The sequence below is a fragment of the Myodes glareolus genome, chromosome 4 (assembly GCF_982192425.1).
Source record: "Myodes glareolus chromosome 4, mMyoGla1.1, whole genome shotgun sequence".
Taxonomy (NCBI): domain Eukaryota; kingdom Metazoa; phylum Chordata; class Mammalia; order Rodentia; family Cricetidae; genus Myodes; species Myodes glareolus.
The window spans coordinates 59,424,614-59,449,729 of NC_142029.1; the positions used below are offsets into that span (position 1 = coordinate 59,424,614).

Genomic DNA, 25,116 nt, shown 5'->3' on the forward strand with positions numbered 1-25,116 from the left:
CTGGAAAAGGAAGCCTATTTTTTCAGCATATTTTGTATTTATAAAATTAGCTTTTTCTTTCTAAGATTCAATTATCGCTTTTGTGATAGCTTAAGTTTTCTCTGTATGGTACTTTTTGGTAATTCATCTATCACTTCTGTTGTATTCTGTATTCAGTGGATTTCTAGTAAGTTTTCCTACTTGTGCTGCAAGTTTCAGTGCTGCAGTCTCTGTAATTTCCTCATCATGCTTTGGGGATTCATAAGAAACTTATAATAGTATTTATTAGTGAAATCATTTGGGGGATTAAAAATAATGTAACCATATTGTTACAGTATTCCTTAACATTGCCTGGCCATTATAGAAGTGACTTTTATACTCATTTTATTAGCTATGCCATAAATCTTTTTTGTTTGTTTGATTTTGTTTTTCGAATCAAGGTTCCTCTGTGTAGCCGTGACTGTCCTGGAACTAGGTCTGTAAACCAGGCTGGCCTTGAATCCATAGATTCTCACCTGCCTCTGCTGGTGTTAACGGAGTGTGACACCACCACCTGTTGCCATCAAGCTTTTTTGTTGTTTTGTTTTCTGATTGTTTGATGGGGAAGGGGTCTTGACCTTAATATCTAAGAGCCATACTTAGATAGCTCTGTCCACTTTAGTTCTCACCTTTATCTTATAACCTGCCACATTAGATAGACCTGAACTGTCAACTGCGTTTTTCAACCTCTTTTGTCACCAACATCTAATTTTTTGTTAACTTTTAAAACAAAACTTCTGAGGTATGAATGTGATGCTGCAGGAGAGAAATTTTAAGTCAGAAAATCTTCTCTTTATTTGAAAGGAGGCTCTTCTCAATAAGGAGTCCTGAAAGAAAAAACATGACCAACCATGGAGTTTAATCAAAAGAATTGAAAATTTGTATTGACATGAGGCCTCTACAAAGCAGACATTGCAGGATCTTATTTATTATTGGTAGAATGAAACTTGCTGTATTAGCTTTACATGTTATGGTTTGCATAATCTGGTAATATTTGTGTGATGTTGATTTTTATTGTCCACTTGACACATTCTAGAATTATCTTGGAAAGGAATCTGAATGTGGAATTGCTTGGATCAAGGTGGTCCTTGGACATGCCTGTAAGGAATTTTATATTGTATTTAGTTCTGATGGCTCATCCTGAATACTGGCTGCACCATTTACTGGTCTGGTCCCTAGATTGAGTCAAGAGGCAAGGACAAGTTGAACAGTAGTATACATGTGGTAATTTACTGCTCTCTTTATTTGACAATGAATGTAATGTGTGTAGAAGGATTAAGTTCCTCCTACTTTGTTTTTCCTGTAATGTTGTATTGAAACAATACTGTGAGCAAATGACCCCCTTTTCTCTTAGTTCAGGGCATTTTTTAGCACAGAAATAGAAAATAAACTAGGAGATCTTGTGTTTATTCTGTATATTAACCAGTCTGCTAGTTGTGTTTAAAATGGAAAAAAAATACCAACACAAAAAGGTGTGTACATAGTTATGTTCATAACAGTTTGGTTTGTAATACCCCTAAAGTAGAAGCACTGTTAATGTATTAAGTTTAGGGAACAAATTGATTTCGTTTTGTAATGAACGAATCACTGATATTGATAAACAGTAAACAATGCAAGCAAAAATTGGTAACACTTAACTTTAATCACTGAACTAAGGAGGCAAAGGTATATAAGGCCAACCTGTTCTGCATAGCAAATTTCATGCTAGGCAGGATAGGCTACATAGTGACACCAGAACCTGTCTTAAAAAGAAGTCAAAAACACATGTGGTTGTACACACGTACACATTACACACACCAATAACAATGTGAATGAATCTGATACAGTTTTTTTTGAAGGATGATGCACACCTTATATGAACTTTAAAAATTACTCATCTCAAACTTTTTGTCAGTTATAAATATCCCTAAAATAGTTTACTTTTGGGCTGAAGAGGGTTATATGTGGGAAAGGAGGTTGAGAAGATATTTCAGTTCTTGAAATGTTTTATGTCTTTATCTGGTTATGATTATATGTCTGCATTTATACAATTTTCTCATTATATAATTTAATTTTATGCATGTCACTTTATTAAATATGTTTTGATGCACATTTTTTAAAAAAACGATTTTATACATTTCCTCAGAAGCTATACAACCTCTTCCATTGGATAAAATCTTAAGCAATTCTAATTAGAATGACAATTAATTAGACTAGATTAAATTAGAATGACAGATTTTTTTAAATATGGTAAGCATAGGCTTTATTAATCTAATACTAAAATTTTAAAAGGAATTCAAAATATAATACTTCTTTCTAAACTTATTTTCTGTATCCTTTGTGATGTACAAAGATAATTTTTCTCTAGATGTCTTAGCATCTATATTTGATTGCAGTCCAGTCATCAATTGGTTTTATTACTAATGCTGATTTTGTGAAGTTATTTTGTACATAAACATTTATCCAGCTATCTTGTCTTTGTTACTAACCTGCTGAATAACATTAGTAGACTTTGGTCTTCTTTTTATAATTTTTTATTTTACATATATAATGATGGATTATCATTTTGACATTTTTTATGTGTATATAATCAGACAATTAATGTCTTCCATTACCCATACTGTTCATCTTTCCAGTTAATCACTAGCCCATTTTTTTCCTCCCATATCCTCTCCTCTTTTTCCTTACTTCCCTCCTCCAACCCCCTCCTTTCTTGGTAAACCAGAGCTTAATCGGGATTACATAATAGAATCAAACATGAGTAGGAAGATCGTGAGAACCTATAAGTAGGTACATCACTAAAGAAAGTTAGTGTTCTTATTACATGTGTTCTTATTTTTGTGTTCTTATTACATGTCATTGCTTTTTTGCAGTATTTCACTAATATTTGCTTTTAATAAGACTATATTGAGTGGTTGACTTATTTCTGGTTATTTTAGGTATCCTAAACATCATTCAAACAGCTAGATCATTTAGTATTTTGTCTTAAGTATAATTTATATTTAAGCTATTTTATTGTAAAGATAATGGGAAAATAGTTTTGTCAGTGATTTTATTACTTTCTGAGATCTCGTAAGTAGTATAGAAGTTTTTCTTATAATTTTGATTCATACATTTTATTTGCAAATACAAAACCATCCTTACATTACTTAAAAAATGTTTGTTGCATTGATATGCATTCTTTGTGTACATTGTAATGGATTAAGTTTGCTAAACTTAGAAATCTCATATCTATTTATAAGTGAATTTTAATGTTTATCTTATAAACTTAAAATTATTTTGATTAATAGTAACTTTGATGGGATTTTTAATGTCAGCTTTATTGTAAACAAATCTTTGAGCTCTAGTAATGAACCTCTTATTAACCTTATAAATAGAGAAGTCTGCTTTTATTTGACAGCAGAGCAGTAGCTTCAGGTAAGAGATTGTCTTATTTAATCACTTTTATATACACACACACTTTTAAAAAAATCTGTTTAGTATATTGTCAAAATTTTTAAAATTATTTTTGTCTTTTCTCTACAGTCCGTGGTGGATGACTGGATTGAATCATATAAACAAGACAGGGACATCGCACTTCTGGATTTAATCAACTTTTTTATCCAGTGTTCAGGATGTCGAGGTACACAGTTGTAAAATAAATGCTGTTTATTGAACCTGTCACTTTAGCAGTATAACTTTACCTGCCACTACAATTTTGTTTTGATCATTTTTAGCAGAGTATGTTTTAAGGGTATTTGCTCTTCTTTTCCTGGTCAGTGTTACCCGCCTAAGTAGCAGTGCATTTTTGTCTTTCAAAATCTTCAAGAAAAATGGAAGATTACTGTTTATGAATTGTTCTTTAATCATAAATTTTAGCATTAATTTTTTGTCTTCATTTTTAGCAAAGTTTTGACAGTGAGTGTGATAGTAATCTTGTCAGTTTCATTTAATTTAGACCATCATGAAAGCAACCTCTGGGTGTTGTAAGGATGTTTCTACAAACATGTCACTAAACATGGTAGATGCATCATTAATCATCACATTGAGACACCAAAAACAGTAAAAGAAGAATGCAAACTGATTGCCAGCATTCTTCTTTGCTTTCTGACTGTATCTTTTAGTTTTATTTCTTTGTTTCAGTACATTTAGTTTTCTATTGAAATGAGAATTGTTATGGGTATTTCCAAAGATACTAATACATGCTCTTTGAAGTGGGGAGCTTGTATTCCTGGCCTGTCCATTTGGTGTCTGTATATCCCTCTTGTGCCCTGATATGCATCTCTTTCCTTTGATTTGGTTGATTTTTTTTTTTTTTTTAAGATTTTTCAAGACATGGTTTCTCTGTAGCTTTGGAGCCTGTCCTGGAACTAGCTCTTGTAGATCAGGCTGGCCTCAAACTCACAGAGATCCACTGGCCTCTACCTCCTGAGTGCAGGGATTAAAGGCATGTGCCACCATTGCCTGGCAGTTGAAAATGTTTTTATGCCTTTGACTGTTTCTTCTCTTCTACACATTTGATTTGTAGGTTTGCCCTTTTTGTGTCCCAGAGTTCTTTCACATTCCTTTCCTGTGATTTCTTACATTTAATATTTTCTTTTGAATGTTGTCCTGTTCCTGTAACTTGTCTTTAAGACCTGATATTCTCTCTTCCACTTGATCCAGTCTATAGGTGCAAATCTTCTTTGAACTTTGACTTTCTGAGTTTCTGTTTTTGCATTTTTATGTAAAGTTGCCTTTTCTCTAGAGATTCTCTTTAATGAATTCTATTTTCACATCTTTATTATTTTTCATTTTATATTTTATTCTTCTGTTTTTTCTTTTGTGGTTTTCATTTTGGCATTTATTTATATTCTCTTTGAGTTCCTTGAACATTTTTGTAATTGGTGTTTTGAAATCATTATCTTTTTTTAAATTTCAAACTAGTTTTTTTTAATAAAGTATATTCTGATCACTGTTTCCACTTCATCCCTGCTGTCTCACCCATCCAAATCCATACTCTTTCTCATTCTTACTAGAATACTAATGAACATCTATAATAATAATAATAATAATAATATCAAGCTAATCAGAACAGGACAAAACAAACAGAAAAAAATTATATTGTGGCTATTAATCTGTGTTGTGCAACCGTTGCCTTATGTGTTAACTAAGTTGATTTTCTCAGGGAATATCAACACTGTGGGTTCAAATTTCTGGAGGAGAAAAATTGTTTTGATTTTTGTGTGTGGCATGTGTTCTTGTAATGGGACCTAGGCATCTAGAATTAGGTTATTGGTCATGTTTATTGGTCTGGCTATCTGCTCTCACCTTTGTTAAATGGATGTTAGAATCTTTGTTGTTATCATAATTTTTCAGACTGTAGATCCAGGTACTTGGTACCCTGAATACAGTTTGGGGGGGGCAACCTAACATACTTGATTGGAGTTTCTGATGTGTTCACAGCCCAACTAGGGAAAAAATTTCACTTTTCATTCTCAAAGCGGACCTTCTCTGAGTTTAGATTATTACTCTGCTAATGTCCAGAATTATTTGTAGGATCTATGTCTAGGTTCTATAAGTGGTTTTTGGGTGGCAGGGTTAAGGGTCATAGTGCAAATAGGTAGTGCTTCAGGAGGAAGCAGGATGCTGTTTTATTCTCAGGTGAAGGTGGAAGGAGTAATACTGTCTGGTCTCATTTAAAGGATGAGGGTTTGGTGTATGGTTTGACCAGCTGACTCAAGGGGTTCCTGCCTGGAGTCATTGTCACAGGATGCCATGTGGTACCTGTCAATGTTGAGAATGCCCTCTCTGACCAATGGTTGGACTGGGCCTGGGAGTCTGTGCATGGGGTTCTGGGAAAGTTTTTCTTTGGGACTATGCTGGAGACTTAGCACATGATGTTTTTCTACAACACTCTGTTCCTAGAAGACACTTAGGGAATATTTTTGTTACCTTTTTCTTTCTATGCTTGTGTTTGGACCCACATTCTGGTACATTTTCTTCAAGCATTCTATTATTGAATTACTTTTTAAACTTTCATATAGTCTTAGAATTTTTGATACAAGTACATGTGTTGGAATGTTAAACTAAGTTTTAAACCATTTTAGAAGCAGAGAACAGGGAGTTTACTGACATTTTAAATGTAAATTTAGTTTTTTTTCACTATCATTTCTTTTGTCTCATGTAAAAATCTTGAGCACTAAAAATGAGGTTATTTTAACAGTGTTAAGATTTTAGGAAAGTATTTGGACATCTTTAATGAACTATGAACAATGCTGACTTTCAGAATGGGTTACCTATCACCAGTCAACTAAATTTTAAAATTTGCGAAACTAACATTTAATGAGTTGTCTGTTTTACGAAGATACCATGCTTCTTGTATAGTCCTGAAAGACTAGGTAACTGACAATCACACTTTATGTGCCAATATGTGTTTTTTTTTTTCTTTTTGGTATTTGTTTTATCTATCACTGTTTTGTATAGTCCAGAGTTTGGACATCAGTTTTGTTTTGAATGAGCAGGTCTATTAAGGAATAAATTGTGAAGGGGAGGGAGAGGAAGGAAAACTGGAATGCCATATGGGTGGGTACTAGTTCAGATAGTCGGGAAGTCCCTTTAAGGCGGTCAGATGGACTTCTTCGTAGAGTACTTGCACTGCCTTGGTTGATGCTTCTAAGGAAAGCAAATACTAATGGATAGAAATAACACAGAGCAGCAAAGTTCAGACAGTCCTGAAGTTCCTGAGTCAGTGCTCTTCATAACTCAGCTGCCCATGGCTGAACTTCAGCTCTTCTTAGGCACTGCAGTACTTCTTATGGCGTGAGATAAATAATAGTTGTAACTTTATTCTCTGCTCCCTGTCACATTTAGGAGACCCAATCCATTTCTAGAGAAGGGACTTTGGAGAACACTTCTGATCAATCATGTTTGGGTCTGAACCATCGGGATAAATGGGAGAACCCACTTACAGAGCTCGTTTCTCAATAAACATAAATAACAGATGCTAATTTACCGATATAAAGCACAACCATCGTTATATTTTTAGCTAGCTGTGTTACAAAGTATAGACTGCCATCTAGAGACAGACTCATCAGTGAAAATACAAACACAACTTTTAAGACATTCTAAAATGTTACCAATTTTATAAAATATCTTCTTAATAGGTTTTTATTCCCCCCCATTCACATATAACCTAGGTAATTCACATACACCCCAACGTATTTAGCAAATTTTTTTGGAAAACAAGAATATGTGCTCTTTCTCTCTCCATTTCTCCCAGCTTCCCTTCTTAGCTCTTTAGAGAGACTCTTACAGTCACTGTACTACTTATTTATTAGTAAGCCCAGCAGTTACTCTATGTTGGTATTTCTTTATTGAATCTCTATTAGTTTTAGTAATCTAGCACTGCTTTTCTTTTCCTAATGTTTTCTCTCCCAATTAATTGATACTTGTTAGCAATCTTTCTCTTTTATTTTGATTCATAGGTCCCTATGTGGGCCTAGATAAAGTAAAAATGAAAGAAACAATAGAAAGAGACAACCAAAAGTTGGTCCTGTCATATGTTTATAGTAGCCCTTCAACATCACAATGCTAGGTAATATTTATTAAGAATCTGTAACTCTAATCTTTTAAATAAAAGGATGATTCATACATAGAACACTTGGAAGGAATTTTCTCTTTGGAATACTTTATGCTAGTATAGTAGGGTTAGTATATTTCATCACATCTTGGTGTCACTGATATCAAGTTCTGAGTATGCAATGTGATGTCATTAAAAACTAGAAATTACAATGTTATTTGAAATACTGTTATACTATCAAGTAGTAAGAATTTACCTGTATTTAGTCTCCTGTCTTTTATTTCTTCAGGTAACTGTTACCTCTATGCTTTTTTATTCTTACTTGGCCAGAAACAAAGTTTAGGTTCCTACTATGGCTAGTATAGGACCTAGGAGAAGGAAAGCTTCAAATGGGAAAGAAGCATCAAAAAAGAGGATTCCAGTTCTCCAGACTATAGTAAGGTTTACATACATACCCGTGAGACAGTTTACTAGTTTTTTATTTTATTCTTTTAAATCTGGTAAATATAAAATATTTTGGATAAGGGTATCTAGTACTGTTGGGCCTATTTCTCTCTCCTCTGTATATGAAGACTATAGGTAGAAATGGTTAGATAACTGCTGGAATTACTTTCTGGTTCTGAGAGAAAAAAAGCAATCATCATTTTCCAAACAACATTTTAAACTGCAAACACATGTAAGTAGATCGAGTTCCAATAAGTTCCAGGGAGTTACTAAAGTTCTACCAAAACCAGCAACCCATGAAAATGTCCTATCACTTCATGGACTTCAAGTTAAGTAATGGTAAAAATGGAGTCACTAAACTTCAGCCCAATATTGACTGAACTTTTTACAAACTGCAGACACAATATAAAAGACTTAAGCTGTGTTTTCTTTTTCCTGCAAATACTTTTGAACTTCAATGTACTATACAGTCTCCAAGTTCTAGGAATTGAAGCACTTATCAATGCACTGGGTGTGCTTTGCAGTGGCCCTGTCCTCACTTTCACAGTCCGTTATCTAAAATAATCAGTCATTTAATAGACTGATGAAATGAGAACACAGCTCTCAAAAGATGGCGTACAAATGGCCCACATAAACATGAAAACAAATTTCAGTATGGTTGTCCATGAGTGAAATGTAAATGAAGTGTGCATTGTGATTCTGTCTCACTCCCGTTATAATGTCTTCTGACACTGTGGATGGAAACCAAGGCTCTCAATAAATAAATAAATAAATAAATAAGCAAACAAACAAATTAATAAGTAGGCAGATGGATGAATGTAGATCATCTAGTAAATAACCCAACTCTGCCACTTTTGGACATTATACTAAAGACTTGGAAGTCTGCATACCACACAATAGGATACTTTTTTCACCCATAAAAAGAATGAAATCTTGTCATTTGCAAGAAAAAACAAAAAGGCAGTTAACTAAAAAAATAAGTTATTTGAGTTTCATAGAGATATTGTACATTTTGCATTGTCTCATCACTAATAACTAGTGGATCTGAAAAATACTACCTTGTATTATTTCAAAGATCTTGTAACTACAATGTATTACAAAGAAAGGTTCTTTCTTTTTACTTTCTGTTGTGATTATTACTGTCACCACTAACCTTTATTTTTGTACATAGTGATATTTATCAAAAGGTATGTTTTACTTTTAGTTTTGAGCTTTTTTTTTTTTAAAAAATAAGCTCACCTTTTTTTCATATGTGTAATCTGAGGTTTCTCTCCCACCCACCCGCCATTTCCCAAATAATCACTCAGAGGCATAATATCAATTTGAAATATTTGGCCAATGGCTCCGACTTATTATTAGCTCTTACCTTTAAATACCCATATTTCTTATTTATGTTTTGCCAAGTGGCTATGATGTTGCCTTGGTTTTTACATATTTTGCTTACTCAGTGTCTTACTGGCTTCTCCCAGACTCTGCCCTTCTCCTGTATCTCTTCCTGAATTTCCTGCCTGCCCCTATCCTGTCTGGCTTTATCTATCAAACAGTGAGAGCAACACATATTCACAGCATACAGAAGGACATCCCACAGCACATATGTTAGTAAGAAGCCGTAAATTTTTGCATTCTTGTAAATTTGTGTTTGGTTTTTGTACTTGTATACTTTATTGTGCCCGCATTAATGAAGACTCCACAAGTGCCTTTGTAGACATTTTGTTAGTGTTACTTTGCTTGCTGTGAAACGGAAGTCAGGAAAGATTTATTTTTGTTCATGGGTTAGTTCGTTGTTTTAGTTCATGGTTGGGTGACTACTTCTTTGAACTCAAAATACAATGTCAGCTGACAGTTGTATCAAAGGCCGCTTATTTCATGGAGGCTGGAAATTAAATAGGATTGTTAACAGAAAACCTCTAGATCAAGATATAACTCCAAAGTTAACACTGTCAGTGACCTATTTCCTTCAGGTATCCACCACCTGCTAGCATTTTTAGCATGTATAAAAAAAGTAGCTCCCCAAGCTGCAGATCAAAGTTTCAAAATGTGAGGGACATTTCACATTCAACTCGTATTCTTCTTCTACCTTTTTCCCCCGCATATGGTGGTTTTCATAATGTAATTACTAGTTCCATTGTTGCTCAAGAAAAAGTCCCGTAATATCAAGAAGAAATACCTTTAATATCAAAAAGAAATTTCTGTTCTTACAACATTTAGTAGCAAAAAACAAACAATTCCATTCTAAAAAGTAAGTATAGGAGCCTAGAAAGTAGGAGGAACTAAAGTAAGACTGAGACCTAGAGGGGCAAATGCTAAAATCTTGTAGATCCTTATCTGACTTCCAGGCTCATAATGGTATAGTAGAGGTTCATTGTGTTTGGAAAGCTCCACCCCTGCAGCCTTGCAATTTGATAGCCCACAATTTCCTCCCATTTTTTTCCTTCCCTCCTCTCTACCCTCTCTTCCTTTCTATCTGTAGTTTTCCTAGACCAACATTCCATATCCTGTTTATTTTTAAGGTCCTGGCATCTTGATTGCATCTTAGCTTCATTCTTTGTATATCCCTTCTTAAGTACTACATACAATAATTACAGTCTTGTCAGAAATTGCCCAACCTTCCTGGATTTTCTTTGAAATGTGGATGGATGTGTCTGTAATTCTGTAGTCTTCCTTTCTGCATCCTTGAAAAACCAGCACTGTGTTTTATGGATCATTTTTATTTTCCAGCTTGAGTCATAGCCAGTCTTAGACTGTGGTTGCAACAGTCTCTTGAATGCTTGGGTAACTGAGCAAAGTAAAGTAATCTTGAGGAAACACTTCCTAGGTGGTTCTTTGTGAGCAGTGTTTTCTTGCAGAACTCTTAAGGGAGAGCCATTGAGATGGAGTTTACACTATCTTTGAGTTTGCCTTATATGAGAACAGGCTTATTTTTGAAATGCCTTCAAGGTTATCCAGGTGCAGGGTTTTTGTCTAATATCTCCTAAAGACACATCTTTAATCCCAGTTTATAGGACTTTTTTTCACTGACCAGAATTTTACAAGATATTTCTGTTGTTTTCTCCCCTTTTCCCGCTTTCATCAACAACTACTAAACATTGCTAGCAGTATCTATGCAGCCACCTGAATCCTAAATGTTCCCTGAACTTCGCTAGACCAAATTATTCTGTCATCATTAAATTCGACTTTTAAATTACCAAACATATACAGGGTTTTTGTGTGTGCGTTTGTATGTATGTGTGTATGTATGTATGCATGTATGTAACACAAATGACCTCAAGTCTATTTCACAATTAGAAACCTCATGAGCAGTGATTTTTCTCCAAATTCTACTCAGTTTGTTGGTCATCTCAGTTTCCATTAAAATCCCACACTTTGTATTTCTTAGAGCATTTTAGGCCTCTGTTCTGAAACTTTCCTGATTTCTTCCACAAACTTAATTCAAATGGTTCTGAACTCAGTGATGAAGTTTGGTATAGTCATAACCCTTTATTTTAATTTTCTGGGTTGGTCAGTTTTTATTACAAGCAGGAAAGATTTATTTTGACATCAACGTTCAGAATTTTCAGTTCATACTCATTTATCTCTGTTACATTTAGGATAGGATTCGAATGTGTAATGGCTGTAGAAATGTATGATAATGGCTATTCAAATCATGGCATTCAGGAAGAAGAAAAAGAGAAAATAAGAGGCCACAGGAATATATATCCCACCTCCAAGAGAAACTGCAGTGACCTCTTTCCTTATTTTAGATCTCACCTTCTAGAGCTTCTTCCACTTTCCATAACTGTACAAATAACAATAGGCAAAATCTCTACATATGGCCCATGACAAACATTCTATACTTATGATTAGTAAGAATTGTATTAATCTTTTAAATACAATAATCTTTTATTTTTATAAAAAATAAAAATTGAGTCAGGAGCAGCACTAGAGAAATAGGTCATGGTTATCTATAGAGGACACAGGTTCAGTTCTCCCATGCCCACTTGTGGCTCACAACCATCTGTAACTCCAGTTCTAGTGGATTTGACATACTTTTGTGTCCCTTGCTGGCACCAGGCACACACTCATATTAAAAAAATAATAAAAAGAAATCTTTTTTTAAAAGGATTTATTCTACTACATTTATGTATACTTTGTTTTGAGAAACACATTCTTAGAGATATTTCAAAAACATATGTTATGTATTTCTTACCCCTTAATATCAGTCATGTTTTCTTATTCCTGAAGGTAACCAGGTTTGTCAGCTTACTACATACCTTTTTAGTAATATTTTAATATATGGTATATATTTAAGTATCTCTTTTGAAATATATGAGTGTATTGTACACATTATTCTCTATCAATCCCAGATGGCATTAATGTATTTTGACAGTTCAATGGAGCCCTTAATAATGAAGAACAAATAGTTATTAGTCATAGCCGTTCTGTCAAAGTATATCAGTTACTAGCAAAATCTGTCTGCAAATTGCTATGAGAGGTCTTAGTTTTCTCATCTGTACATTGAGAAAGACTAGTACATTCTCATAAAACTGTTAGACAAATTAAATGTATTGACATGAAAGCTTGTTAGCAGATAGTAAGTAAGCACTCAGTTACTGATTGTTGCTACCGCTGTCAACATTGTTGTTTTTTCCTAATCTGATTTTTATACATGGCATGCCACTTCTTAATTTTTGCCATTACAATGATTCACAGGATACTTGTAAATTACTTACACATTTCTAAATTTATGACTGCTTTGCTATAAGTATAGGCTCAGTATCAAAGAATTTATGAATTTGTAGTTTTTTAAATATTTGAAAAATTACATACCACAGAGGTTGAACTAAGCCTTGTTCTCACGATCATTTTTAATCATTTTATTTGGAGCTAAGGTTTTGCTCTATAGCTTGATATGACCTTCAACTCAGAAACTTCCCGTGTAAGTCCAAGAGTCATGGGATTACAGGTATGCTCCACCAAGCCTATCCTAAGTTATTATTTATTGGTAAAAACAGAATCTTTAAATTATTTTCTTCATTGGAAATATTGTCTTCCTGGAAAGACATTATCAAATAATCTTCTATGGTTTTGTTTTGTTTTTTTCAAAAAAGTGTGTGTGTGTGTGTGTGTGTTTAATTCACTTGTATATGTTGGTAATACATTAAATAGTTCAAGATTCTCTCATGAGTTTTTAATGTTTAAAAGAGTAGTATTTAATCTCAGTATTTCTCTCTTTGTTTTCAGTATTTATATTTCTATGGATGTAGCACATCACAAATATGTTGTTCACTCCCTCCTCTCTCTTTGTTATAGTCTTATGTAGACAGGTTGGGCTGAGATCATGGGCCCGTATTACTATGCCAAAGCAGACATATACATCTTTATAGCCCGAAATACAAAGCCTGGGAGGTAGCTCAGCAGGTAATGGTGCTTGGTGCAAGCCTGGCAGCCCATATTTGATCCCTTCATGGGGGAAAGAAAGAACTGACTTTTGTCCTCTGACTCCCAACTACAGGCCCACATGCACACACATATTTACATATACATTTTTATACAAAGAAAGGTATGAATGTTGATGCTAGTGTTTAGTTATGCAATTTGTTTTTCCTTTTCAAAGAAACTTTCACTAAGAAAATACTCAGGACGTTAGGTACTTTTGAAACAAGTAATGCATTGAAAATTTTAATAAGTCATGGTGTATGTAGTGCTCTATAAAGTGTGTTACTGGGGGCATAGGATATATATTTCCTGTGAGAAAGTGTAAAATTCTGTAGTGTACTGGATAGAACTTTGAAAATTTAGAAGAGTCTACTTCTAAATTACAGAAAATGAAAAAAATCAAATTTGTTTCTAAATACAATATAGAGCTGCTATAACAACCAGAATATATATATATTTTTAAATTTCAGCAAAGTATAATTTAAGGGAAAAACTGTTATAGCAATCTGGAGATGTTATCAAAGACTCTTTTTAGTCATGTCGAGAAGAATGAGCAGTTAAAAAGCCTATTCTATATTATCCATGTGGGAGTGTACACAGGGTTTTTCTTTGCTTAAAAGGATACTACCTTAGCATCATGACATTTGAGTTAATAAGCAATTTATATTGGATAGTTCCTATGTTAACACTCCGAATAACGGTGGTGGTTTTTTTTTTTTTTTGAGCTACTGTTTATTTCAGTGAAAGTGCAGGTAAACGTACCTTTACCTTGAATAGAGAAGCTTGAATAGAGAAGCGCATTATTTACAGTGCACAGGAGCTTAACAGCAGTATGTATAAGTTAGTATTCAAATAGTATTGCTAACATTATCCTTACTCTTTTTTTCCCTCCTTTTCCAAGGCTATAAACAACATGTGAGGGTAAGGTTCAGTTTAAAAGGCTTTAGGCTTTTCATGTTTCTAAAGTTCTGAATTGCAAGAGTTGGATGGAAGAACCACAGGGCATGGGTATTCTAAGGAAATATGATTTTTCTCCCAGTTCCTGAATCTACCATCGTTATTTGGCCATATTCTTAAAATTAGAAAAATCCATGGAACAAAGATATAATTTACATTAAAATTGACACATTTCAGTGTTCAACTGTAAGACCTTTTATAAATGCATTTAACTACCTAATGCCTCTTCAGTCACAATATATAATAACTTTTCTATCTCTGAGTTTTTTACACTGAATTTCTTATCTCTCCTTCTCTTCAAGTATACTTGATCATGCTAGGGGACTTTTAGCTTCATCAATGTAGTTTCCTTGTTTTAGAAGTATTTCAGTTTGTTTTTTTTTTTAATTTTTAAATTTCTCTTGCCAGTTTAATGATATACACTATTACCATTTTCAGCAACAATGTATGACTATGTTTCTACATTTCAAAACAAAATTACTATAAAGATTTCATCTGAACAGTATGATCACATATTCATACATTTTAAAACATTTGCTTCTTTTCATTTTTTTTCTTTTTTTTGTAATTTTATTAAATTATAAAAGTTTCCATTTCCGCCCCTCCTCCCACCACCCTCCCACTCCCCCCAATCCCTCTCCTCCTCCCTCTCCATCCCTAAGAGCAGTCATGGTTGCTTGCCCTGTGGGAAGTTCAAGTTCCTCCCGCCTCCCTCCAAGTCCAGGAAGGTGAGTGTCCAGAGGGACTGGATCCACAAAATCCAGTATATGCAAAGGAAACAAGTCCCAGTGCCATTGTCAGTGGCTTTTCAGAAAGACTCCGGCCAGCCACATTCAGAGAATCCGGCCACATTCAGAGAATCTGGTTGGATTGCGTCCTCGTTCAGTCCCAGTCCAACTGGCCTTGGTAAACTCTCATTAGATCCGTCCCCTTGTATCAGTGGGTGATCACATCCCTCGCAGTCCTTATTTCTTTTTTCATTTTCTTCGTTTTCTTCCTCCTTCTGCTCATCATTTGGACCTTGGGGGGCTCAGTCCGGTGCTCCAATGTGGGTCTCCATCTGTTTCGCCATTCATCGTGGGATGAAGGTTCTCTCTGATCTTGCCGTCTTTGCTCATGTTCTCTTTCCTTCTACTTCTCGTTTGACCTAGGGAGTTAAGTCCAGTGTTACGATGTGGGTCTCTGTCTCTATCTCCATCCATCGCCAGATGAAGGTTCTATGGTGATAAGCAAAATATTCATCAGTATGGTTATGGGCCTAGGCCGTTTCAGGCACCCTCTCTTCTGTCCAGAGAACAATCTGGGGATTTCCTTGGACCTGTGATCCCATTTATAATCAAGTCTCCTGTAAACCCTAAGATGATTCCTTTAGTTGAAATATATTCTTCCCTGATCTCATATCCATTCTTTCTCCCTCCCCCCATCCCAGTCCACCTAGCTTTCCCCATTCTTCCCCTACTCCCTTCTCTCTAACCCTCTCCCCTTCCAACAACCATCCCACCCCCCCCCATGCACCCGAGGTTACCTGGGACTCTTGTCTATTTCCAATCTCCAAGCAGATAGCTACATGATTTTCATCAGGTTCACCTTCTTATTTAGCTTCTCTAGGATCACGAATAATAGGCTCATAGACCTTTAATTATGGTTAGAATCCACATATGAGTGAATACATACCATATTCCTGTTTTTGGGTCTGGCTTACCTCACTCAGTAAAGCGTTTTCTATTTCCATCCATTTGCATGCAAAATTCAAGATGTCATTGTTTTTTACCGCTGAGTAGAACTCTAATGTGTATATGTTCCACACCTTTATTAACCATTCTTCTATTGAGGGGCACCTAGGTTGTTTCCAGGTTCTGGTTATTACAAATAGTGCTGCTATGAACATAGTTGAACAAATGCTTTTGTAGTATGATAGGGCATCTCTTGGGTATATTCCCAAGAGTGGAATTGCTGGGTCCTGAGGGAGGTTGACTCCCAGTTTCCTGAGAAACCGCCACACTGATTTCCACAGTGGCTGCCCAAGTTTGCATTCCCACCAACAATGGATGAGTGTTCCCCTCATTCCACATTCTCTCCAGCATAGGCTATCATTGGTGTTTTTGAGTTTGGCTATTCTGACAGGTGTAAGATGATATCTCAAAGTTGTTTTGATTTGCATTTCCCTGATCGCTAAGGAGGTTGAGCATGACCTTAAGTGCCTTTTGGCCATTCGGAGTTCATCTGTTGTGAATTCTCTGTTCAGTTCAGTACCCCATTTTTTAATTGGGTTAATTAGAGTTTTAGTGTCTAGTTTCTTGAGTTCTTTATATATTTTGAGATCAGACCTTTGTCTGATGAGGGATTTGTGAAGATCTTCTCCCAGTCGGAAGGTAGCCTTTTGGTCTTACTGACAGTGTCCTTTGCTTTACAGAAGCTTCTCAGTTTCAGTAGGTCCCATTTATTCATTGCTTCTCTTATTGTCTGTGCTCCTGGGGTTCTACTTAGTAACTGGTCTCCTGTGCCTATATCTTGTAGACTACTTCCCACTTTCTCTTCTATCAGGTTCAAAGTGGTCAGATTAATGTTGAGGTCTTTAATCCATTTGGACTTGAGTTTTGTGCATGGTGATAGATATGGATCTATTTTCATTCTTCTACAGGTTGACATCCAGTTATGCCAGCACCATTTGTTAAAGATGCTTTCCTTCTTCCATTGTATGCCTTTAGCTCCCTTGTCAAATATCAGGTGTTCCTAGGATGGTGGGTTAATACCCGGGTCTTCTATTCGATTCCATAGGTCGACTTCTCTGTTGTTATGCCAATACCAAGCTGTTTTCAATACTGTAGCTCTGTAATAGAGTTTGAAGTCAGGGATGGTAATGCCTCCAGAAGTTCCTTACTGTAAAAGATTGTTTCGGCTATCCTGGGTTTTTTGTTTTTCCATATAAACTTGATTATTGTTCTCTCAAGGTCTGTGAAGACGTTTGATGGAATTTTGATTGGAATTGCGTTGAATCTATAGATTGCTTTTGGTAGAATTGCCATTTTTACTATGTTGATTCTCCCTATCCAAGAACAGGGGAGGTCTTTCCATTTTCTGGTATCCTCCTCAGTTTCTTTCTTCAAGGACTTAAAGTTCTTGTCAAATAGGTCTTTCACTTCCTTGGTTAGAGTTAACCCAAGATATTTTATGCTATTTATGGCTATCATGAAAGGTGATGTTTCTCTGATTTCCCTCTCTGCTTCTTTATCCTTTGTGTATAGGAGGGCAACCGATTTTTTGGAGTTGATCTTGTATCCTGCCACATTACTAAAGGTGTTTATCAATTGTAGAAGTTCTTTGGTAGAGTTTTTGGAGTCGCTTATGTACACTATCTGCAAATAACGAAAGTTTAACTTCATCCTTTCCAATTCGAATCCCCTTGATCCCCTTATGTTGTCTTATTGCTATTGCTAGAACTTCAAGCACTATATTGAAGAGGTATGGAGAGAGTGGACAGCCTTGTCGTGTTCCTGATTTTAGTGGAATGGCTTTGAGTTTCTCTCCGTTCAATTTGATGTTAGCTGTCGGCTTACTATATATTGCTTTTATTATATTTTGGTATGATCCTCGTATCCCCAGTCTCTCCAACACCTTTATCATAAAGGGGTGTTGAATTTTGTCAAATGCTTTTCAGCATCCAATGAAATGATCATATGGTTTTTTTCTTTCAGTTTAATTATATGATGGATTACATTGATAGATTTGCGTATGTTGAACCAGCCCTGCATCTCTGGGATGAAGCCCACTTGATCATAATGGATAATTTTTCTAATGTATTCTTGGATTCGGTTTGCCAGTATTTTATTGAGTATTTTAGCGTCAATGTTCATGAGTGAGATTGGTCTGTAATTCTCTTTCTTGGTTGTGTCTTTGTGTGGTTTTGGTATCAGGGTGACTGTAGCTTCATAAAAAGAGTTTGGCAATGATTCTTCTGTTTCTATATTGTGAAATACATTAAGGAGTATAGGTATTAGCTCTTCCTGGAAGTTGTGGTAGAATTCTGCATTGAAACCATCTGGTCCTCGGCTTTTTTTGGTGGGGAGGTTTTTGATAACAGCTTCTAATTCTTCGCGACTAACAGGTCTATTTAGGTTGTTCACTTGGTCTTAATTTAACTTTGGTAAATGGTATTTATCTAAAAACCAATCCAGTTCTTGTACATTTTCCAACTTTGTGGCCTATAAACTCTCGTAGTAAGATCTGATGATTCTCTGAATTTCCACTGTGTCTGTTGTTATGTCCCCCTTTTCATTTCTGATCTTATTAATTTGAGTGTTCTCTCTCTGCCGTTTGATTAGTTTGGCTAGGGGTTTGTCAATCTTGTTGATTTTCTCCAAGAACCAACTTTTTGTTTCGTTGATTTTTCGGATTGTTTTTTGTGTTTCTATTTTGTTGATTTCAGCCCTCAGTTTGATTTTTTTTCCAATCTTCTACTCCTCCTGGGAGAGTCTGCTTCTTTTTTTTCCAGAGCTTTTAGGTGTGCTGTTAAGTCTCCAATATATGCTTTCTCCGTTTTCTTTAATTGGGCACTTAGTGCTATGAACTTTCCTCTTAGAACTGCTTTCATTGTGTCCCATAGGTTTGAGTATGTTGTGTCTTTATTTTCATTAAATTCTAGTAAGACTAATTTCTTTATTTCTTCCTTGACCCAAGGATGATTCAGTAGTTGACTGTTCAACTTCCACGCATTTGTAGGCTTTCTGGAATTCGAATTGTTATTGAATTCTAACTTTATTCCGTGGTGATCCGACAAGACACAGGTGATTACTAATATTTTTTTATATCTGTGTAAGTTTGCTTTGTTACCGAGTATGTGGTCAATTTTCGAGAAGGTTCCATGAGCTGCCGAGAAGAAGGTATATTCTTTCCTTTTTGGGTAGAATGTTCTATAGATATCTGTTAAGTCCATTTGATTCATTACCTCTAGCAATTCTCTTATTTCTCTGTTGAGTTTCTGTTTGATTGATCTGTCCATTGGTGAGAGAGGTGTGTTGAAGTCTCCTACTATTAGTGTGTGTGGTTTGATGACTGCCTTGAGTTCTAAAAGTTTTTCTTTTATATAAGTGGGTGCTTTTATATTAGGGGCGTAGATATTCAGGATTGAGACTTTCTCCTGATTAATTGTTCCTGTTATGAGTATGAAATGTCCATCTCCATCTCTTCTGATTGATTTTAGTTTGAAGTCAATTTTGTTAGATATTAGAATGGCCACACCCGCTTGTTTCTTAGGTCCGTTTGCTTGGAAAATCTTTTCCCATCCCTTTACTCTGAGTAGATGTCTATCTCTGTGGTTGAGGTGTGTTTCTTGTAAACAGCAGAATATTGGATCCTGTTTTCTTATCCAGTCTCTAAGTCTGTGCCTTTTTATAGGTGAGTTGAGTCCATTAATATTAAGTGATATTAATGACCAGTGATTGTTGATTCCGTTTATTATTTGTGTGTGTGTGTGTAGTAGAGTTTGTGTGTTTCTCTTCTTTGAGTTGTGGTTGTGAAGGGTCGCTAGATGTCTGGGTTATTGTAGGCAGTGATGGCAATGTTGGATTTCTTGGGTTGCGATTTTCCTTCTATTACTTTCTGTAGGGCTGGATTTGTGGCTACGAATTGTTTAAATTTATTTTTATCCTGGAATATTTTGTTTTCTCCGTTGATAGTGAACGATAGCTTGGCTGGGTATACTAGTCTGGGTTTGCATCCATGGTCTCTTAGTTTCTGCAGTATCCAGGATCTTCTGGCTTTCATGGTTTCCATAGAGAAGTCTGGTGTAAGCCTGATAGGTTTACCTTTATAAGTCACTTGACCTTTTTCCTTTGCAGCTCTTAATATTCTTTCTTTAATCTGAATGTTTTGTGTTTTGATTATTATATGGCGAGGGGACTTTTTTTTTGATCCAGTCTATTCGGTGTTCTGTATGCTTCTTGAACCTTCATAGGAATATCGTTCTTTAGATTGGGAAACTTTTCTTCTATAATTTTGTTAAATATATTTTCTGGGCCTTTGATCTGCATTTCTCCTCCTTCTTCAATCCCTATTATTCTTAGATTTGGTTTTTTTATTGTGTCCCAGATTTCCTGAATGTTTTGTGAAGAGAATTTGTTGGATTTGCTGTTTTCTTTGACCAGAGCATTTATTTTCTCTATGGTATCTTCAGAATCTGAGATTCGTTCTTCTATCTCTTATATTCTATTGGATATGCTTGATTCTGTAGTCTCCGTTCGTTTACCTAGGTTTTCCATATCCAGCCGGTTCTTGTTTTGTGTTTTCTTCATTGCCTCCATTTCAGTTTTCAATTCTTGGACTGTTTCCTTTACTTGTTTGATTGTTTTTCCTTGGTTTCTCAGGGTATCATTCACGGATTTACTTATTTCTTCAACCTTTTTGTCATATTTCTCATCCATTTCTATACTCATTTCTTCTAACTTTTTGTTATACTTCTCGTCCAGTTCTTTAAGGGAGTTATTCATATCCTGTTTAAGGGACTCTATTGCTTTCATAATGGCACTTTTTTCCCCTTCATCTGGGTTAGAGTGTTCAAGTCCTTCTGTTGTAGGGTCGTTGGGATCTGGTGTTTTCATGTTGTTTTTCAGATTGTTGGAGGAGGTCTTGCCTTGGCATCTGCCCATCTCTTCGTTCAAATGCTCTCTATTGGAACTTCTGGTATCGGGTCAGGTTCCCTTGTTGGGCAGGGAGTTCACTGATAGAATGCCTACCTTTCCTCAGGTAGGCTATTGAAGCACAGGCACTCCCTCTTTCCGGGATGCGCCTACAGAGCAGGCCCAGTGTGCAAAGTAGCTGAGCTGGGGAAATTTTATGTCCCCAGTGGGAAGGGAGAAATGTAGAAATTTGTACCTGGATGGAAGCTAGGGTGGCAGGCGGGAGAGTTTAGCAGGGTGGAACCAGCACTGCAGGTTGACCTGGGAGTCTAAGGGGTTGGGGAAAGTCCTAGGTCCTCCTCGCCGGGCCCCTGCCGCGGGCCTGAAGCAAACTCACCCCTCCAATGGCCCTCTGGCTGGAGGCTGGGATGGCTGGCCGGGGCGCTAGCAGGGTGGAGCCAGCAGTGCAGGATGACCTGGGAGCCTATGGGGTCGTGGAAAGTCCGAGCTCCTCCTCGCAGTGCAGGCTGACCTGGTAGTCTAAGGGGTTGGGGAAAGTTCTAGGTCCTCCTTGCCGGGCCCCTACCGGAGGCCCGAAGCAAACTCACCCCTCTAATGGCCCTCTGGGTGGAAGCTGGGATGACTGGCGGGGACGCTAGCAGGGTGGAGCCAGCAGTGCAGGGGAAAATCCGAGCTCCTCCTCGCTGGGCCCCTGCCACGGGCCCGAAGCAAACTCACCCCTCCGATGGCCCTCTGGATGGAAGCTGGGATCCAGTTTGTTTTTTTAAAGACAGGATTTCATTCTGTTGCTGTGAGTAGCCTAGAAATCCCTAAGCAGACCAATCAGGCCTTAAATTCACAAAGATATTCTTCTGCCTCCTGAGTGCTAGGATTAAAGGTATGTTCCATTAGGCCCCATTTTGGAACTTTGTACAAATAGAATAATGCTATGTCTTTTAAAATAATTTTGTTACATTTCATTTACTTATTTTATGTACTTATGCATATATGTAGATGTGTGGACTTGCACTTGTCACAGTGTGTGGAAGTCTGTGGACTGTTCCTGGAAGTCAGTTTGTATCACTGTGATTCTGATATCAGGCTCATTTCATCAGTCCTGGAAGCAAGCATATTTACCTCCTGAGATGTCTTGCTGGCCCATACTTTGCTGTTTTGATGCTGTTTCTTCAACCTTTATTTTTTTTTTAAAAAAATAAACCATCAATATTAGTATGTATATCAATTGATTTTTTTTACTAATATATAATTTTTTAGTATGTACTGGATGTTTATTCTTTTTAAAATTTGCTCAACTGTGATTCACCTGTGGCCATTTATGTATGAGTGTTTTCATCAGTGTTTGCATTTTTGTTGAGTGAACAGTTAGTAAAATTCTTGAATCATTTATAAAAATCATCTAACATTAAGGAACCTTTACTTCAGAGAACATGAGAGATGGCTCTCTGGAAAAAAATGTTTGTTGTACAAACATAAAAACTGAATTTCATTTCCCTGGAATCTACGTAAAATCCTGGGTTATCAGGAAACCCACCTGTCTGTCATCCCAGTGACAAGAAGCTAAAACAGGGGCTCCCTTGGATGAAGCTGGCTACTCCAAATATCAGTTCTGGATTCAGTGAGCTTTTGCCTCAGTTATAGGTGGAGAGTAATTGATGGAGACATTTGATGTCAATGTCAGTCCTCCACACAAATGCACCTGGTCATATTCCTGTGCACATATTCACACTCCTACATATATACACACAAAAAATACTTTAAATTCTTTTAAATATGCATTTCTGATGACTGTATATTAAATCCCTGAGAAATCTGTACTACATATTTATTGCTTTTTGACACGTTAGTCTGTAGTTCATTGATTAAAAACAGAATTATTTATCATTATCACTGTTTCTGTGGTTCAAGAATTTTATGGCAGCTCAGATGGAGTAGTTCTGATTCTCTGGGTCTGATAGGGCTATGTTCAGTTTGCTGCTCAGGTTCGCAATCATGTAAGTCTTGTCTACGGGACCAATTTTTTTTTTTTTCCAGGAAGACTTATTCTTTTGTCATTGACTATTCCTGACTTCAAAGTCTCTGTAGTCTCAGTATCTTTGATGTTCCCAACAGCCCATAGAAAAAGTAGAACTGTATTGCTTTTATGGTCTAGTATTCAGGTCACATGTAGAGTAATTTTCTCCTTTGTATGTTTGTTTTATAAGGGCCACTATTTTCATGGTTATTGGATGATTTCTTAAGTGCTTGAATTGCTAAGGGTTGTTGGGGGGTGTTTATTTGAAAATTGTTTTTTAAAAACTTTAAGCATTAAACTTGTGCCTAAAAAGATAATTGCATTCATTTATTTGCTTATTTATTTGTGTGTGTATGAGAATGCCTCATGGGACATGTAGAGGTCAGAAGAGAGCTTGTAGAAGTTGATTCTCTATTTTCACTATGTGGGTCCAAGGGATGAAACTTGGATCCGGCTTGGCAGCAAGTGTCCTTAACACTGAGTCACCTACGCACCCCAAAAACAAAACAAGGAAAATTTTGAATATGTTACACTTACCCAAATAAATGTGAACCTTGTTTAAAATATTAAGTCAAGATTCTCTGCCTCAGTGTTCATTATAAACTTTTAATTTCTTTAAATTACAGGGTTTTTGTCTTTGTTTGACTTTAGAGATGGCATCTTATGCAGTCCAATTTGTCCTGTAACTTGCTATATATCAGAGAATGATCTTGAATTTGGTACCCCTTACCTCATTTCCTAAGTACTTGGATTATTGGCATGTACCACTGTGCCTTGTTTATGCAACACTAGAGCTCAGGGTGCTTTATGCGTACTAGACCACCATTCTACCATTATTCCTGTCTCAAAATTACATTGATGAGTATGGAAGGGGAGAGACCTGGAGGCCATGCTAGGGACTGTACTATGACCATATGTATGCTGTGCTATGCAAGTGCTCTATCACTGATCTGTATAGCCCCAGGCTTAAATTACATTGATTTTTCTTGAAAATACATTCTTCAAAATTCACATCAGTATATTAATAAATTATATAATTATGTTTGGGGTAAAATTAAGTCATAAAGTAATACAAAAGAGTTAGGATAGTAAAAATTTCATCTTTAATTTTTGTGTAGAACCTAATCACTTGGTTTTAGAAAAACTTAATTGAAATGTGTTATGTTTCTGCATAATATATTCTTTTAAAATAGGTGGTATAAAATGAATTTGAGGAACTGAAAAATGGCTCAGCAGTCAAAAGTATTGGCTGCTCTGTCAGAGGACCTGGTTTGACTTCTAACATCCACACGGTGGTATACAATAATCTGTAATTTCCATTCTAAGGTATCTGATACCTTCATCTGTCTTCTGCATGCATCACACACACACACACACGCACGTACATGTAGGCAAGACATTTCTACTGATAATTTTTTTAATTAATGAAAAATTTGAGATGAACAGGAAACTCAAATAATTTTATTTAAGTATTCAATAGTGATGAGATTAGGTTTATTGTTTAGTATGAGGTAAAGATTAACTATAAAATCTATTTTTCCACAGGTACTGTCAGAATAGAGATGTTTCGAAATATGCAGAATGCAGAAATCATCAGAAAAATGACTGAAGAATTTGATGAGGTATAATATTCCAATATCTGCACAAATTGATTTCATATACCTTTAAATTGTTAAATATGTTGATTAGTCCAAAAAATTTTAGGCTTGGTGCATAAAAGAAGACAATAGTATTTATAAAGGCCTGAATTAAAGTTAACATTTTGCATTAAGTCTGACAATCTCCAATTCCCGACTTCATTTAATTATTTCCAACATGAAATGCTACCTTTCTTAAATGCTTTAGAGGGAAAATGGTTAAGGGTTGGGTAAATTTGAGAAGTGTTGTATGTAAACCTATATTGGACATTATTGAGACATATTATTTAAGTTTGTTAGAAATCTAGTGCAGAAAATTCTGCTTAGCTGTATTTAATCAAAAATTTCTCGAAACTTATGTGGCACAGAATCTTCTCACTTTCTAGACTTTCCACACACTTGTGTGCTTCTGGAACATGCTGCTTGAGTGCTCTAATTTCCATTTAGAATACATGGCTCTATTCTTATTCTTCACAAGCT

The 25,116-nt window shown here is 35.8% G+C and overlaps 1 protein-coding gene across 3 annotated transcripts in view; it reads left to right on the forward strand.

Annotated features, from left to right (window-relative positions):
* Positions 1–25,116, forward strand: part of Stag1 (STAG1 cohesin complex component) — a 329,217-nt gene that overhangs the window by 131,470 nt on the left and 172,631 nt on the right. For all 3 annotated transcript variants that reach the window (XM_085689622.2, XM_085689621.2, XM_085689623.2), the window contains 2 exons: positions 3,523–3,619; positions 24,545–24,621. In XM_085689622.2, coding sequence (XP_085545748.2) covers positions 3,523–3,619; positions 24,545–24,621 — 174 coding nt within the window. The remainder of the gene's footprint in view (positions 1–3,522; positions 3,620–24,544; positions 24,622–25,116) is intronic.